Here is an 18,389-nt window from a genome sequence, read left to right as displayed (position 1 = left end):
TTTTCCCTGTTTTTTGAAATGCCACCACAGTCGATAACTTCAAACATCAAAGGTGTGAAGATTCCCAGACTGTGTCGAGATATCTCAGCGGCGACCGCACAAAATCCCCAAGACTTTTTACCCTCTGAGCAGCTGGGCTTGCGTGTACACACACACACACACACACACACACACACACACACACGCACACACACCCCTCCGCTCTCTGAGCTGCTTGTGCCTGCTTAGCATTCGGTGATCTCCTACGCAAGCATGTGTGTTCATCGATGAATAAGCACATCAGTCTGCCAGCACATGCGTGTGGGTGCTTCAGTGAAAAAGAGTGTAAATGTATGTGTCAGTCTGAGAGCGTGGGTGAAACAGACAGAGAAACAGAGTGGGTGATTGAACGCTGGCATAAGTAGGTTACAGGTTGTACATAACGTAGTTGAGGTCTCCATTCGTGCCACTCAACCACATGAACAATGTACGCTATACGGGCTGCTGAATGTGGCTTTCCTGTGCAGCTACATGTGTGTTTTCCAGTGACTCATACATAACAGCAGCAGTTAAAACAGATGAACTGAGTGTGTGTGTTTCTTTGCAACATGTGTAGACTTGAACTCTGCCGTGGCTCTCCACTGTGTGCTTTTGCCCACAGCAGGGGGGAACTATCTGAGCATGCGACTGCGTGTAGGTGGCCGCCCGATTCAGTTTTTGATGTTTTTATACGGGGCTATCTAGTACGCGCATTTCTGTACGTGGGCGGCAGCTGATGCTGGGTTCTGAAAGAGATAGGAGTTAACTGTGCGCGCGAGTGAGCGTCTTTTGGGAGATGTCAGCTGACAGTCGAATCCAAGGAGGAAGAACTTGGGATGGAGGGAAAAACGAGGGGGTCGTTGTAGAGTGATAAAAGAAAAAGTAAACATCGGTAATTGGTATCCAGGAAGAGAAACCTTGCAGAAGAAGAAAGGGAGGAGACAGAAGAAAGCACAAGTTTTGAAAGAATCTTGAGCAAAGTGAATGTGTTGAGTCACAGCTCATGAATATAATGGTGGTGAGTCAGTGAACAGGAAGAATGGAGCAGAAATGGAGCAGAGAGAATATATGAAGATGAATATGTTTGCACACTTACCCCAGAGGGTAATGGAAGCATTAACATATGTACACTTAACATGTAGCTTTGATCTACTTCTGGACTGGGAAATAGAAAAAAACTAAACAAAATCAGGATCTCCAATCACAGCTCCACTACACACTTACACAAAGCAAACAAGGAACCCTTTTCTGCAATAAACAGAAAAGGATTCCTTTGAGTAATAACGACAAATTGCAGCGAATGGCCTGAACTCAACCTGTGGAACAGTGAAGTAGGATAACCCAAAATGACACAGACCTCATGTTGTGTTTAAGGGCATGTGTTTCCTGTTCATTTGAGGAAAAGAGGACAAAAAAAATGTCTAACAATGTGCTGACAAGAAGCCAGCTTTTTCATTCTGCCTCTGCTCAGTGTAGCCACGAGGCTGAAAGATGATAAAGTTACATTTTCAAACACTTTCTACACAGAAAGATTATCAATAACAATAATAGACCTTATACTGAAATCTTGATTTGCTGGATTTTCTATATAATAGAAAAATCAAAAAATCTAAAAGATAAACCAACCTTAACCATACTACAGGGAACAGTTCATGGACCGGCACCATGAAGCTACACTAGTGACCTTTGTTGTAGTAAATTCCAGTTTCGAAAAGCCAGTTCACTTGCTACCTAGGTCTGTCACCATGGTAACCTATGATGGTAACCTAACTTGCTCCAGAGCAGGTCAGAAAATACAAGATGTCAACAACTTACATGCATAAGAAAAAAATAAATAAATAAAAGTGGTGTCTGAGCGGTTTCTCTTCTTATCTTCCCCTCATTGAGCTAAACTTGAACTTTTCACTGTCAGCTGAAAAACTTTGAGACCTGTCAGCAGAATTGATATTATGTACCCACAGAGACTGATTACACTTAAGCTTGTTCCTGTTTGTAACATTGATTGGAAGTCAATGCTAATTACATTTCCTAATGAAAATGCCAACCTATTAAAAGATAAATTCACTTCTCAAGAGTCAAAGTGCAGAGTGCATCAGACTCTGAAGGAGGACTTCTATTGTCCCTAGTGAGCAAAGTTTATTATACGTTTATCGAATATCTGGATCAGTGGCTATATATGGGCAGATGCCCAGAGCAGCATCAGAAAGGGTCTTGCACTCAAGTACTAAATAAATAAATAAATGTGCACGATATATGCAATACAGATGCAATTAAAAGTCTAGGTGCACATGAATCAATCTGTCTATGATTGCATGAAACAAAATGTTGAAGTATAACCCGAAATCACTGTTACTTTTTCATTATAATTGAAAAACAAAAAGCAAAAGTCTTTGAGAGAGTTGCCTTCAGCTTGTCCAATCATTAACTGGAGGTTGGTTTGAAGTAGTGGAGGCACAGAGTCCACCAATAGGAAACATCCACCGTCATCTTTAATATCACACGGTTTTTCTGGCCGTTTGCAAACTGAGACTGAAAGGAAAAAAAGAGAGAAAAAAGGAGGATGCTAAATAGAAAAAGGAAAGCGTTGGGCATCTCCTCTGTTTTTGTTATCTCGAGAGTGAGCGTACTGTTAATTGTCTGCTTTGTTTCACTGATATTCAAGAACTCCTACGTATATCATATTAGCTTGTGAAATCCTTCCTCACAAAAGCAGAAATAGCTGCTGCATTGCTGTCCTCGGCTCTCTGATAATTACGTTTTTGGCAGACGCATGTGACAAAGATTTGTTTCTCCTTTGAACCGAAAGAAGTTATTTCAATAATAAGAGTGTATTTTTTGTGTTATTGGGTGTAACGGGCGAATTGACACTTTGATTTAGTAACGGTCCAGAGCATTGTGTTGATTTACTGTGGCCTAAAGAGGCAAGGCCATGACGTAGCAGATCTGGGAAGGAAGCCATGACTAAGTCTATGATAACGGATGAAGCTGCAGCAGCTCAGAGATCCAACAATTGACTGTAAGAAGACAACAGCAGCAGCCACAAAAGTGCTCTTAGAGGTGGAACCATTGTATCTGTAGGAACCATAAAGGTGCCTTTGAGAGGGAGAAAGACCAGGAGGGAATGATTGGAGAATAGGGTTTAAAACTTTTCAAGACCATGATGAAAAACAGTTAAGAAAAGAAAAAAAAATCCAGACTTAGTTGTTTCAGATCATCAGATTTGTCACACAAATAAAACCTAAGTAAACACAAAAGTACTTTTCAAGTGACAATTTAATTTATTAAGGAAAAAAGACTGTCCAAACCCCCATGGCTGTATGTGAACTAATAATTGCTCCCTTTGTTATATTATTGAACAAGTAGGATTTATCACAATTTAGGTTCAATTTCACTAGCCATGCACAACTCTTACCACTGCTAGACCTATAGAACCAAGAAGGTACTTTAGAACCTGTTGGCCAACATAAAGAAGGCTGAAAGAGCAGAAATGGCAGTATGAGCTTTTGAGTTTGACACAAATTCAGACAGACTCATCACTGAGGTTATAAGGCAAGACAAAAACATTGATGGCTGTTCCACATAGTGCATCAAAGACTCAGTGAAGACAAACAAGTCGCAAAAGAACAAATATATTCTGTGGACTACAAATAAAAATAGACCTTTTTAGGAAGAGTCCTTCCTGTTGGGTCTGAAGTAGAACCAACACAGCATCTCCGGAAAAAGTTGCTGTGTTGGTTGTGCCTGTTAAACACGGTGGTGGTAGGCTAATGTTCTACAGCTGCTTTGGAACCTGAGACTTGTAATTGATGGAAGGATAAATTGTCATTGAGTAGAAAATCCTAGAGGCAGGGCAGTGATCCAAAGCACACCTGAAAATGTATCACTGAACAGCTGTAAGAAACCAGAATGGAGGTTTTGGAGTGGCTTTATCAAAATCCAACTGCAATGCTGTGATGTAGTAGGAATATGTTATAGGAAACACACTTTTCATGGCACTGGAAAGTAAATATTGCCTGTTCAGATGTTGAGTCAGGGTTCTGCTGTACATTTGTTTTGGAAATAAAAACTGTATAAAGTTTCTTGTTGGTCTGTGTTCGCTTCCGAGAACAACCATCCAGAGAATTGCTCACCTGTGTCGTTCAATTAGGTCATGCACACTTGGATCGGAAAGTGGTTGAGCTTGTGTGTTAGTTGATTTGCATGTCGTCACTCATTGATGCCATAGTATTACATTTCCTATGTTTTACTCTCTCCTTTGCAGCCTCTATTGAATCATGCCTAACTTTTCTCTTTCCATACGTCCTGCCATGGTGTCCCTGCTTCAGGCGATGTCAGCTCATGTCAGCTGAGTGACTTTTCTACTCTCTGCAGAAACTCGGCAAAGAACGACTCGAGCAAGAAGGAAATGGGAACAGAGGGAACATAGATCTTCAGGGGACGAGAGATGATGAAGTGAAGGGTCGGTTGAGTTCAAGACGTCTGAGAGGTTGCCCTCACTTCAGATTTGTCAGGGACTTCCAAAAAGGCTCGGCCTTGTCCCAGTTAATTGATGTTGGTTTCGAGAATCGGCTCAGTCAGAAGGAGTGGTTTGACTTTCGGTGACGACAACAGACTAATTTTGAGCTTGGCTTTGAGAACAGCACAAGCAATTCACCACAGATGATTGTGTCAGTGATAGCGTGCAAAGACAGTTATGTAATTAAATAGGGGCGAGGTCAGGTATTTTTAAATAAATCTTTCAGAAGACAAATAATAAATGTTTGTGTCTGTTTTTATGTATAAACACAAATCATCTTACCAGCTAATTTCATCTCCTCCACTTGACATTTTAGACTGTATGTTTTTGGCCCCTTTAATATCAGAAGGTAGTGTGATTTGTGTAATTCCAGTTTGCGAGACTGTTACCAATCAACGATTACCTGTAGGGCTATTATTGCTAGACGCAGATCGCCATATTTTCCCCTTTTCACCAACATATTCTAATTTTCTTTACCATTAACTATCAACTTTGTTTTTCTTTTTTACTAAACGTTGGACAATGTGCTTTAGAAAACACATTCATTGATGTGTTCACACACCAAACAAAATGGTAGTTTTATTTATTCATTGAACATGAAAACAGATTTTTTTAAAAATAAAAAATTTCCTCCCCAAAGTCTCTTTACAATTACCGATACAGTCAAAATGGCAGATTTTGATCCAGGATACAAACATCTATAGCGTCGGTATGTCTCCAATACATTTGCAGGTCTGCTGAAATGTTTTTTTTAACATAAAAAAACGTTTCATAATTCATCAGCAGGAGAATCAAACATTCACTTGAACTGGTTAAGCACTGTAACCTCATTTTAGTGGAAAGGTCCTATTCACCCAATGAGACGTGTCTCTGCTCCAACACAGCTGGTTCTGAATTACCTCCTCAGTCTGTCATCGAGGTCTGCAGAGGCCTGCTAATTAACCAATCATTTGATTGCGGTGTGTTTAGAAACACCAAAAACATGCAGGACTTTAATCCTAGAGATCAGACATTGGAGATCACTGCTCCAAAATAAAATTAAAAAAAAGACGTTTGAGCTGTGCTTAACTTATTTTACAATCAATCATCAATTTTTCCCCTTTTTATAGTGGACAAAATCCATCCAAGAGATCATGTTGTATATGATAAAGAAGATTTACATATTTATTTGGCATTTAGCTTACTCGCTAACACAGCTGAAAATCATACGAGGCATTAGTAAAAAGTGATTAGTTATGGCTAAAGAGAGGGTTATTTTACACTGAATGATGGCGCTTTCACCAAATGGATATTCAGTCTGAATGAGTGGAAGGCAAAGAAAATCTGTGTAAATCATCCACGGATCATGAAGCTAGACAGATGGAGGTGGGTGAGGAGGGCATGTAGTGAGAAGTCTGGGGGGAGGGTGGGAGAGCCAAGATGGTGTGAGAGGAGAGAATAGTATTAGTCTATGAGGAGGAGCGAAGATGGGTCGGACTGAATGAAGGTGAGAGAGAGAAAAAAAGTGGGTTTAACAGAAAGGGAGCACATCAAAGGATGATTTAGCGAAGGTTTGGGGAGCAGCTAGGCCAGAGACACATGAGCTGATGGAGAAATTAGCTTTGCGCCAAGTGCTCTTTTTTCCTTCACACCATTAATTTTCCCTCTTGAGCGCACTTCATCACCTTTCTCCTGCCTGCTTCCGTTTGTTTTCAATTTTCTACCTCTCTCCTTTATCTCTCCCTTGCAATAGGAACATATGTTGCTGATGATGTCAGCAGGAAGCTAAATCTAGGCAATTTGTCTTGTGCTCTGTCCACCTTCTCACAGGGTGTCCACGCATCCTTAAAATGTCTTAAATTCATTAAAGAAAATGGAGCTAGCCTTAACGACTCTAATCACAGGTCTTAACTCTTGTGGTAGGATTTTTATTATCATTTTATGTAGGTTTTTTTTTCTAGTGGGACCATTCTATTGGCTGAAAGTTTTAGTCGTGCGCAGCCATCTTTGTCTTAAGGTGGTTAAGGCTATTGTTAACGAGTTGCTAATGCTTACGTTCTTGCTAGTTAGTTAGCCAGAGAGCACAAAGCAGCTGCCAAGAGCCACAAAAAGACCCCAGAAATGTCACAGTTTTGGTTTCCTGATTTAATTTTGTATGTCTCTGTCATGATATATGTCTTAAAAAAAAGCAGTTTGTGGTTACTTGATAAAATTATTTTTAGAGTAAATTAAGAAACTGGAAAAAACAGGAAGAAAAAAAATCTGCACTGTTGAGAGGTTTCTCTGACACCATCAAAAAAAGAAACAACAACTAAGCAGCCACCCAGCAGTTTGTGCAGTTGTGCTTACAGCCCATAAACAGAACAAAACAAACAGCTATGCCTGTTTTATCAATATAGTGCAGCGCTGATGGTGGGTCAGAAAAGAAGGTGACTGTTATCTACAAACATTGTACAAAAATCAACAAACATTATATAGGTTCTTAAATATAGGTGATGACAGAAATTGCAATAAAAGCATGTGCACGTTTTTCCATCTGCACAGAACAACTCTGCATGGCGAGCAGAACTAATTTGACAGAAACTCAATGCAACATGTGAGAGAGAGAAAGAGAGAGAGAGTACTTATTGCATCAAACATGTAGTATCACAACACCTTTATTTGCAGAAAGCAGCTGAGGGAGCACAGACACAGATCCAAACACAGCGAGGTGGTTTGTTTTGACTTCTGTATTCATGGAGCGTTCCGCTCTAAGAGCTGTCAGCCTACATAAACATACAGGATACAGAATATTTGATTCATAAATGGAAATTGTTTTGAAACGGACCCAAACATGTGATTGTGGGGTGAATTGAGAAACCCACAGAGCTTTTTTTTTTCTCCTTTTCCTCAACAACACATTCTGTCCTCCTTCCTGTTTCTAAGATACTTAGTGTCTTGGGAAATCACTTAATATGGTTGCATAAATCACCACAAAGAAAGGCTTGGTTTTGTCATTTAGAGTAATTTAGAAGCTCAGAGAAAGTTTTATCATGTGAAGAACTGCCCTGAGAGAAATGTGTTTAGCTAGTATGAGTTTTTGACAGTTCAGCTCCCTGTAGCTGTGGTTTGGTTGGCAATAGTTTGGCCTGTTGCGTGCACTAAACCGAAGCTCTTCTATAATGTTAAAAGAAACTAACACCCAAAAATAGCTTGTCTCCCAAAACAAGTACTGTCTCTATAACAAAATCGACCAATTCCAGTCTTTGAGCACTGCTGTCCTACATGTTCAATTGAAAAGCTGAATTATCTCCTCAGTCTGTCATTAGGCTGTCAGAGAGTTTTTGCTAATGACCCATTCATTGAAATCAGGTTACTTCAAGAAGGGAAGCATGTAAAACACGCAGGACGTCGGCACCGAGGACTGGAACTGCAGACCCATGCTCTACAATGCATCTCTGTGAGGAAGTCCAACGCGATACAACCCTCCCATTACACTCGGCCCAAAGTGTGTTGTTTGATACAAGAGCAAAATGTTGCACTTTAGCTTAGCATTTATGCAAACTTTACCTCGCTCCATTCCTCCCTTGTTTTGCAGCCTGTTTCTGTCTGTCGTCTCCCTCCGCCGCGCTCTACTTCCCACAGCCACAGGCAAGGACACACTGTGGCTTCCAAAGGAGGGCAACCTATGTATACACATTTACTCCAACACATATGTTGCATATTTAACCCTGTCAAAGCTCATTAGGTCAGTCTGCGAGAATTAACCAAACGGATCCAAGAATTTAAAGTGAGCATGTACTGTATTCTATTTGTGTTTTTTACATTTGCATTTTCTCATTCATGTCGGGTTTTTGTGTCAAGTGTTTATGGTATAAGAAAGAAAAAAATGGCCCACCAGGAGGCCTGTTCTAGTTTGTTGATAGTGAAAATAAAACATTCTTTGATAAGATCTCATTCCAGGAATGTCGGACAGAACCCCCTCTTTGCTATCACACATACACACACACACACGTGCACACTACTACCCTTCATTAAAGCGATTACAGATTAATGAGCACACCGCCTGCCTAAGTTAGTTTATCTTGAGACGGTGAAATGATGCCATCGTGGCTCGATGCTCGCTGGCCTGCAAAGCAGCGTTCAGCTGCGCTCCCGCTGGGTTGATCATATTAGGTTGTCAACCAATCAATCACAGCTGTTCCTGCCCAGATACAGCCATCATAAGAGGCAGAGAGATCAGACTGGCATTATGAGAGGAGCGTGGCTTCTTCCTAAACAAACTTCTCTTTCTTTCACCGACCCTAACGATCGACAGATGAACTGTCACAGAAAGGCATTGCAAATATACTGTACATCACCAGTAATACTTAAACGAATGCACTGTGTCAAGGTCAATCTGTGTTAAATGCATTACAAGCTTGTGTTAGCATCTAGGGGGAACCATATGTAAGCTGAGCTGAAGAGGATTAAAGCATATGCATGCATTATCTGCATGCACCACATGTACAGCAGCAGCAGCACTACGGTAAAGCCTGCTGCAACATTTCTGGAAAGCTGCACAACTTAAAAAAACAAAACAAAAAAAAAACAACAAAGCTTTGCAGCAAGATTAGAGTCTAACCAGTCCGGCTTGTTGTTTTCAAGCTTTCATCTGCAACAAGCTCAAGTTTAAAAAGGAGGAGAATTTTTCAAACGTTATCCGCTCTCGGTGTGTGTGAGATCATCCATCTTTTGTCAATATGTTCTTTTATGTAACTCTATGTCACTGTACCCTTTAGTCTTAACACATTACATGAAAATGAGGTGAATGTAAGTGACATTGCCCATGAACATGAGTCACAACACCTTGGAAATGATATTATTCAATGTGTGTGTGTTTAAGCTGCCATATGGGAAGCTATAACCCTCCCTTCTTAAGCAGTGTGATCTCTCCAAGAAGGAAAAAAAGCAGTGCAGCTCTCAAATATGCAAACCCATATTAGAATACCGCAACAAAGGCCTGCTCAGACCACAGCGTTTTCATGACCCCGATCAAGTCCAACCTCTACAGCTCAGCAGCATGAAAACAACTCTGCTAAATTACATTCTCAGCTGCTTTTTCTTTTTAACTCTGTGGACAAGAAACAGAAAGTAGCCATAAAGCCAAACAACCTCTGTTTGAGTCCAGCTGGTTTCTTAAACTCAGCAGCTGTAAAATGTCCCTTTTTGCTCAGAATTTACATTAAAGATCTAGTAATGTATTGCAACTTGAAAAAAAATGTCCAAGGGTTTTGAGTATTCTCTAGCCCAAACTCAAAAATCCAATATTCTTTTGATCATTAAATGCACCGTGTGTAAGCGCCATCAGGCCATACTTACAGCAACCTGACGGTCCTGGCATTAACATTGCCACATTAATCGCTACTGTAAGATGATCAAGACAGTTGAAAATGTCAACTCTGTAATGGAAGGTAATCGGAAATATAGAACGCTGTTCTTATATTATTCTTGCATGCAGCAAGAAAAAAAAGACATACCTCAGTTTTAAAGTCATCCTTATAAAAAGGCTGAAACTCTTTGTCATGGATGAAACCTAACTGAAATTTTACCAGGATGCCCAAGACATGATGGGGTTTTATCCAGTTACATACATATTGCATACATACAAAATAAACAGCCTGAAGAATCTCTCCACATAAAATTAATTTAATTACTGAAAAATATGACGGCATAAGTAATTTTAGAAGGAACAACAAAGATATTTCTGTTGTGAAATAATTAAAATTCATTGAAATATACTGATGACTAAAGGGGCAATATAAAGCTCAAAAAGTGGATTTCACATAATACTGCCCCTTTAAATTGTAACACATCATTATAATTTTGTTGTAATGCCTTGTTCTTGCTTAAGGCAGCACCACTGGATCTCCATAGAAGTCTGTGACTCCAGCAGAGAAACTCAACACTGTATTTTTTATCTTTGGATCCGAGAGCAAAGAATAAGAGGAATGTAAAGACATGAAGCTAAGTTGTTCGCCCGAGTCAAGAGTGTAGAGGTTGTGCTCCATTGGGCTATAAAACCACTCTGACTAGTGTGTTAGAAATGTTTTTCCCCCTCACCTCTCTCTGACTTTGCCACCTTGAACATTTCAGTTCTAGAGAGGTCCATGAAATTGCTCTCATTTGGGAGTTCTTGCACAGATAAGCAAACCAGTAAAACCCTTTAGTGTGTGATGGCAGGGTTTACAACGACAAGGAGTTGACAGGCATCTGTGAATGTTTTCACACGCGTCCGTTTAGGATTGCTGGAGACAATTTGCTTTCTGGAGAAGCAGCATTCAGCTTTATGCATCACAAATCTGGAACAAACTTCCAGAAAACTGCAAAACACCTGAAGCACTGAGTTCCTCTAAATCAAAGCTAATAACCCATCTGAACCCTTTGATTAGTAGCAGGTGGACAAACATCAATATATTTTATGTGTATTTGCTTGATGAGGGCTTTTGACAAAAAGTAATGTTTATTGCTCATTTCATAATTGGTTACTTATGCTTTTATGGCGTAAAGCACTTTGAACTGCCTTGGTGCTGAAATGTGCTAGGCAAAGAAACTTGACTTTTACTGGTTAGGTGTTTCAACTGCAACAAATTTAGAACTGAAGGGACAGATGAACTCCTCCGGCCAAGGGATAAACGGATGATAAATGTCAATAATGTTCTCAAATTAATATTACGTTTCCCTGAGGACTGACTCTGAAAGGTTGCGAATAAAAACAGTAGAAGACAGAGAAGAAGAGAAGATTTTATATGCTGCAACACTTCAGGCTAAGGCACACAGCAAAACTCAGAACTCAGTTGAGTACACGAACAAGCAGAAATGAGGCAAGTGGCACAGCAAGCGTTTCTTAATGATCAACCCTCCCTGAGCGAGTATGCATGTGTGTGTGTCTATATTCTTGCATAAATGCAACAGCCTGCTGCTGCTCTTTCCATCTCTTTCCATTTGTGTGCGCACACAGAAGACCGTGTTTTTGGGGGTAATGCGATGCTGACACTCGAGAAGCGATGCGTGACCACCAGCTATTGTGTGGCAGAGCAATTACTGCAAACCAGTCAAACAAATGCACGATGTATAATTCAGAACATCCTGCATTACAGCACAGCGTTTCCTCACGCCAGCAGTATTCCTTACCAAAGCTCTGGACTCATTTTCAAAGCATTCAACGGCGATGTCTTAAGTCCAAGACTTTCAGCTTATCCTAACTATTTAAACTACTGGTGTTATGAGGCACAAATGTAAGAATTCAAACATAACTTATTTTTTAAATGAACAAGCTAAAATAGCAAAACATTCTCTACAAAAATTCAAAAACAGTAGAGTAAGAAAGTCAATTAAATCAATTGGAAAAGGTCTTAGACTTTGGGAACCAGCGAACCGAAGCGAGAGCCGTAATCCACAACTGGAGAAAAAACATTCAGCAGTGGTGAACCTTCCTCCCAAGGGAGGCTGGTCAACCAAAATTATTCTGGTGATTCCACCAATAGGCCACATGACCACCCAGAACATCATCTCCCAGCGCCGCAGACCTCACTAGCCTCCGTTTAAGGTCCAGCATTCAAGATCTAACAATAAGAAAGAGAGACTGGGTAAAAATGGCATCCGAGGCCAAAACCGCTGCTGACCAAAAATAACATACAGGCCCGTCTCCCGTTTGCCAAACAACATTTTGTTGAGTCCCAAGACTTTGGGGAAATTGTTCTGTTGATTCACAAGACAAAAGTGGACCTTGTAGGAAGGTGTGTGCCATGTTACATCTGACCTAAAATTAACAAAGCATTTCAGAAACAAGCCATCAAACAGAAAGTCAAACATAGTATTGGTTTTGTGACTGTTGGATTCCTAAAGACTGAAGGAATTGGTGGAATTATGAATTTTGCTCTTTAGAAAATGAAATCATCACTTGAAAACTGCCTTTTGTACATAGTCAGGCTATCTTTATCCAAAACTATAAGTTGCTTGGTAATCTGAGACATTTTAAAGTAAATACAGAAGAAATCTGTAGGGGAGTAAACACTGTCGCAGCACTCTACGTCCAATACCCAAGGTGCATGTACTGAGTGTATCCAAGAAACCTTGCTCCATTTGTGTCACAACCAGTGTTACTTTGGCAATGATATGTTGGGTAAGACTGGCAAGCTCATGTAATATTACGTAACACAACTTTAATAGCAGACACTTGAATAAAGTGTCAAATTCTTGGTCAAGCATGTATTTTTCAAAAAATGCTAAGAAACTACTTCATAAAGAAGATTGAGCTAAGTTGCTTCATCATTTTTTAAATACACCCAAACTTAGCTGGTTCATTTCTTCTATCGGATCCCAGTCTGAAAGGGCTGAACCACTGATTCCAATATCTGAGGAGGTATGGGCCAGTGTGAGACTCATGACATAATAAAAAAAAAGGTTTTACTGCAAATCTACTATAGTAAACGTGCTTATCTCTAATGAATACAATAAAGCAACAATTATTCCATCTGATGATGGAACATATTAATAGTAAATATACGTTAGAAGATCTTGATGCGCACAGGTTACACCTTTTTACTGCTCTTCATAGAGCAACACTAGGAGTGTATGGTAATAGCTGGATAAATTAACAGGCATTCTGTTCAGCTGGACACGGCTGCCTAACAGACATGTTCGTTGTAGTATTTGAAAACATTTTCATCTTAATAACAGTGAAGGGGAGATGCTGCTGCTGTAGTTTTTCCAGCATGAACGTCTGTGTTCTTTATTTTTCTTAGACCAGAAATATTTCCCAACAGCTGAATTTGTCCTTCTTGTAAATGACTGTCTTTCAGTCAGGAGACAGGAAGTGTGTAGCAACATTATAGCAGAAGGCGCCTTACAGTATTGAATGTTTTAAACAGACTGAAAGAAATGTAATCTTTCTGGCACTTTCTCTGGCATCTCATTAGAAAGATTTCAAATTGTAGCTTGGAAAATGTAAAAAGTTTTGAACCAACAACTGTTGTTGAGTCCATACCAAAAATGCTTCTTCCTGAACTATTTTAGGGCAAGAAATAAATGTGTAAATTAGCTTCCTTTTTATCTGAAATGCAAAATTCTTGTCTTACTGGCCACCAAATGGTTAAACAACAAAACAAAGATTCAGTTTCCATCTCAGGATTTGACTCGTGGGAATCTTCCTTCATCTTGTTTTTTATTGTTGCTCAGGAACTGTCTTTAAAGATGGAGGGTTTTGAGTTCTGCTCCTGGGTTCATTCCTGACATACCCGATGCAGAGCAGCAGCCACAGAGCTAAAGTAAACGCTGCTGGATTCAGGAATCCGAACCATGTGGCAAAGACTGCTACGGTCGACATTCCGCATGACAGGAAGCACATCCGAAAAACTACTAATGTTTGCTCTCTCTATATTTGTGAGGTGAAGTGTCAAACGAGGGAGCAGAGTTTCTCTGCTCATCGCTTGGATTATTTGGCTGCAAAAAATTCACCGCCTGAGGTGAGGGATGCGAACCAATGAGCTGAGTAGGGAAGAAGGATGCCAAGCACTACTTGCGAGAGTGTGTGCTTGTGACACTGAAGAATGGAAAAGCAGACACCAAGAAGAAGAATCGCCCATCACTTCTCTAAGAATTAGTGAATGTGGAGCCAGAGAAACAATCCCATCTGCTGTTTGGGGAGACAGAAAAACAAGGTTGGGGCTTCTGATCGGGGAAATGACCTCGGATTGAGTTGTGTTGTAATAATCGTTTCTAGATCACCTGCAAAACAAACACTTGAGGTTTGCTCGTGCTTTGTGGAAGGATGATATTATCTCCCGCTGTCTGATATTTCCTGTTGATTGACAAAAGGCAAAAAAAAAAAAAAACAATAAAAGAAAAACATTTATGTGTAGATATTCTTTGCCGCTTCTTTTCCCCCAGTTTCTTTTATGAGTGTGGATTTGGAGGAGGCAGCTGAATACATGTTTGTGCCTGTGAGGGAAATTTCAGCCTACAGCACAGCGTAAACAACATACCAAGTGGCATTTTGGGTAGGCAGGAAGAGGTTTGGGCAACAACACCTCGACCGAATAGGAGGGGAGCTGTCAGTACTTGCTGCAGTAGCAACGAAAAAGCGACGAGAAAGTTAAAATGCTTACAGAAATGTATCACAACATCTGATTTGGATGAGTGTTATTTCAACACTGGCAGCAATGTTTCTGTAGCTGTTTCTGCAGCCCATGTCTGTGAGAAATCCTATTTAAATGCAGATGACAGAGACTGCTTCTCCTCCCATCCCTGTCTCCATTTCTCTCCAAACCCCATTTTCTTTTTTTTTCTGACTGAGTGTCTGTGTAGCTGCAACTGCAGCCGAATCGAAGTTATTTGACGGACCGTGGCGACTGCGGGGAAAAGCTCCCAAAAAACAAAAAACAAAACAACATTTTGTAATCCAGTTTTAGGGCACGACATATTCCAAGCCAGCTGTGTGCATTTGCACATCTACTAAAAGGATAAACCATCTACAAAAAGACAATAGGTGAGGAAGTAGGATGTTTAAAATGCACATAGAATGATGCGTGATTTATTCACGTGTGTACAACGTAGCCACAAACACACGCATTTTGCTAAAAAGCAAAAACACACCCTTGAGGCTGTGTCTCAAACACACTAATGGCTCAAAGCAAGCTAAAGAAGCAACATTAACAAGTCAGCTTTACCCTTTAGGGTGATAATGAATGCAGTGCATTTAAATGCCGTCGGTATTCCCACTTGACTTTCAGTTCACTCCAATAACCTAAACATCAGGGCCTGCCTCCACATGTGGAGGCGGGCCCTGATGTTCCACCAAAAAAGGAACATTTTGTGAAGGAAATATGTGCTAGTGGGAGTTTGAAGAGCTGCTTTACTACAGTAAATTATCCGGACAATTTTGAACTTGCCCAGACAATCAAAAACTCAAACATCCAATCTTTATCACCCATTAGTAAAGTCAATGCAGCTAAAAGCTAACAGGTTGCACTGAGAGCAACACTGGGTTTTTTTGATGTGGAAGTTGGTTCTGGGGGAAGAAAACCAACAATACGAGACTGATGTTTAAAATTAGTAATGCTAACCGCACTACCTGCTACTGTAAAATGCTTAAATGCCTTCAAATGTCAACTCCACTATTATTTTACCTTTGTTGTCAAACTGTAAAACTTCCTGTTTACAGAATCTGCTCTCTCTCACACACACAGTGTGATGTCGCCTCCTCTCTTTGTGTAAACAACAAATGACAGGAAGGATGGAAACAAACGTTTCCAGTGCTGTTGATTAAAAATGCAAAGATCAGGCTCTTCCGGGTTTTTGATGAGGGAAGATCCACAGATTACCGTTTTGATCCATCACCGACTGAGTCATAAAAATAAGAGAATAAAAGTGCACAAATGTAGTGGTTATGTCGTACATTAATTCCAGAAGACTTAAAAAAAAAAAAAAAAACTCAAAATAAGCCTACCATTGAGGTTGTTGTAATAAGATATAAAGCAATTAATTGCATGATAAATTAAAACGGGCTTCATAATTTTAATTTGCCTGATTGTTTTTCTCATGCCTCTTCTTCTACCAAGAAATGGGCAACAAAGTTTTCAGACTGGTCTCAATTAGCTCCTTTGCTAAAGGGCCATTTTGTTTTGAGACTTCAGTATCCATTTTATTTTTGTCACAGTTATGTTGTTAATTTACATGGGATATTTAAGATCCCAGTTTTAGTGATAATAGCTCATTAGATATTCTGTCGCAATAAACAATAAATCAATTGATTGCACAGTAAATTAAAACGGGCTGAATAATTTCTATTTACATGATTTATCATTTTTCTCCGTTCACTCACTCCTTCCACTAAAACTGACCTTCAGTTCGGTGCGTTGGTCTCAACTAGCCCACTTTTTGAAGGACAACTTTATTTACTTCACAATTCACTTCATTTGTTGTTTTGTTTATTTACTTTGGATATGAACTTAAAGTTTATTGATTTTTGAGAATGTATTCCTGCATTATTACACCATTACCATTATATTACTTGAAAATGATCTCAGAACAACAACATTATCGTTAATCGCGATAACTTCTGGGACAATTTATCGTCCAGCAGATACGCATCAGAGTTCATTCTGCTCTATTATAGATTTTCACAAATCTATAGATAATTTATTATGAGCTTGTATGTGCATTAAAGTTTAAAGATGACATAAAATCCATAACCGTCTGTCCACCAACAGCACAGCAGCATTTCCATAACACAGCACCTTAGACCTGGAATTAAATCCCAATTTGTGGTGCAAGGCTATCGATGAGGCATTGTAAATATGGGTCAAACCACAGAGCATCAATCTGATGCATCTTTTTACAGCTCACACAAGAAAGTGCAAAAGCAGAAGATTTCCATTGAGAGACGGACTCTCGACCGCGTTCCCTCAAACAAAGCAACACAATTCAGTCTGTTGTCTGGGAGTGAGCTTAGGTGGGAGAAGGTGTCTCGCCTCCAGTGTGACCTTGCTGCATTGCCCTTATGGACACACACACACACACACACACGCACACACACACACACAAATCAAATAGAGCCACTGCTGCCTATAATCAGCATGTGGTAGAAGACAGCAGATAATCTGTAGAAAACATAGCATCTCAAATCATTTTAGTTCTCCTTTGTTTACCAGAAGCCACCAGTCTGTGTATTTACTGCCTCTGAACAGTTGCACAGCGAAGAAGTCTTCATTTCTTTTGTGTCTGCAGGGATCAAACGTGTGGCAAACTGAAGAGTGGCTCAGAAGAAAAAAAAAACCTTTGCAGCTGCCCCCACTGCACAATCATATTGAGATAAAAGATAAGCAGGAAACATGCCTGTTCGTGTTATCTTTAGCAATAAAGCTGTAAATGCTACCGGGCATGTGATTATTATTTTTGTTATTAGAATTGGTGGTCGCCAGGTACATTAGAAAGTGCAGGAGTGGTTTCCTTTTAATGTGAGCCGAAAGGTTAACTCTACACAACAGCAACAGCCATGAATCCAAAACGGTGGCTCTCTAAACTAGGCAACCCCTGGTGTGTTTGTGTATTTGCAACCTTCCAGTGTAAACACAGACTGGGTCATTTCCCATTCACAGCCAGCGCAGAAAACGACAAGTCACTGCTCGGCTTTCGGTTGCCCCCCCCCCCCCCCCCCCCCGCCCCCTTTTTCGCATACCTCGGCACGCAGCTGGGCGAGGATCGGTCGACCTCCCAGGTGGCGTAGAGGTTCATATGGACGGGCCGGTTGGAGGTGATGCTGACCGGCTTGGAGGGCTGCATGTGCGGCGAAGGGACGCCCCCAGTCCGCGGGAGCCCTCCTCGCTCCGACATCCTGGAGGCTGAAAAATGGGGGGTCTTTCAGTCGTATATAACGATAGCGGTGGGGTATGAGTCGTCCTTCTTGAGAGTGTCGGTCCTCCTCTCCTTTGTAGGGTCTTAAAATGATCTAACCTCCAACCGCAGCAGACGCGTTGACGCTCGCGAGCGCTAACGGAAAGTTGTTCCGTGTGGCGCTAATCAACGGCAAACAGTGTGAAACATGCCCGACGTTTCTGGCGGAGTTTGTACCCGAAAAGCGGGGAGAGCGAAAGCCTGTCGTCTCCGTGCTCGCTTAAACTTCGCGTCGGCTCCTGTGTGTGCTCGGCTCCGGGTGTTTATCGGTGCAGGAAGCGGAAATTTGTGACGGTGGAGTCGCAGAGTGAGCAAGCGGAACAACAACGCCTCTTCAGTCTGGGGAAGGAGCGCGGCTGTCAGAGCACGAGCCCCACTACAGATGAACTGACCAATAGAAAGCCTGCATGGTGTTATTGTCTGACTAAACTACCCGCCTCATTTATATATATATATATATATA

General features: G+C 40.7%; 1 protein-coding gene across 1 annotated transcript in view; it reads right to left on the bottom strand.

Annotated features, from left to right (window-relative positions):
• The window catches only part of pacs1 (phosphofurin acidic cluster sorting protein 1), a 58,708-nt gene extending 40,400 nt beyond the window's left edge, over window positions 1-18,308 (bottom strand). The window contains exon 1 of the mRNA XM_023346201.1: window positions 17,712-18,308. Coding sequence (XP_023201969.1) covers window positions 17,712-17,866 — 155 coding nt within the window. The 5' untranslated portion in view covers window positions 17,867-18,308. The remainder of the gene's footprint in view (window positions 1-17,711) is intronic.
• Window positions 18,309-18,389: the final 81 nt, after the last annotated feature.

This window comes from Xiphophorus maculatus, chromosome 14, assembly GCF_002775205.1.
Source record: "Xiphophorus maculatus strain JP 163 A chromosome 14, X_maculatus-5.0-male, whole genome shotgun sequence".
Classification (NCBI taxonomy): Eukaryota; Metazoa; Chordata; class Actinopteri; order Cyprinodontiformes; family Poeciliidae; genus Xiphophorus; species Xiphophorus maculatus.
The sequence above is the reverse complement of the archived record's forward strand: the minus strand, read 5'-3'. Positions and strand labels throughout refer to the sequence as shown.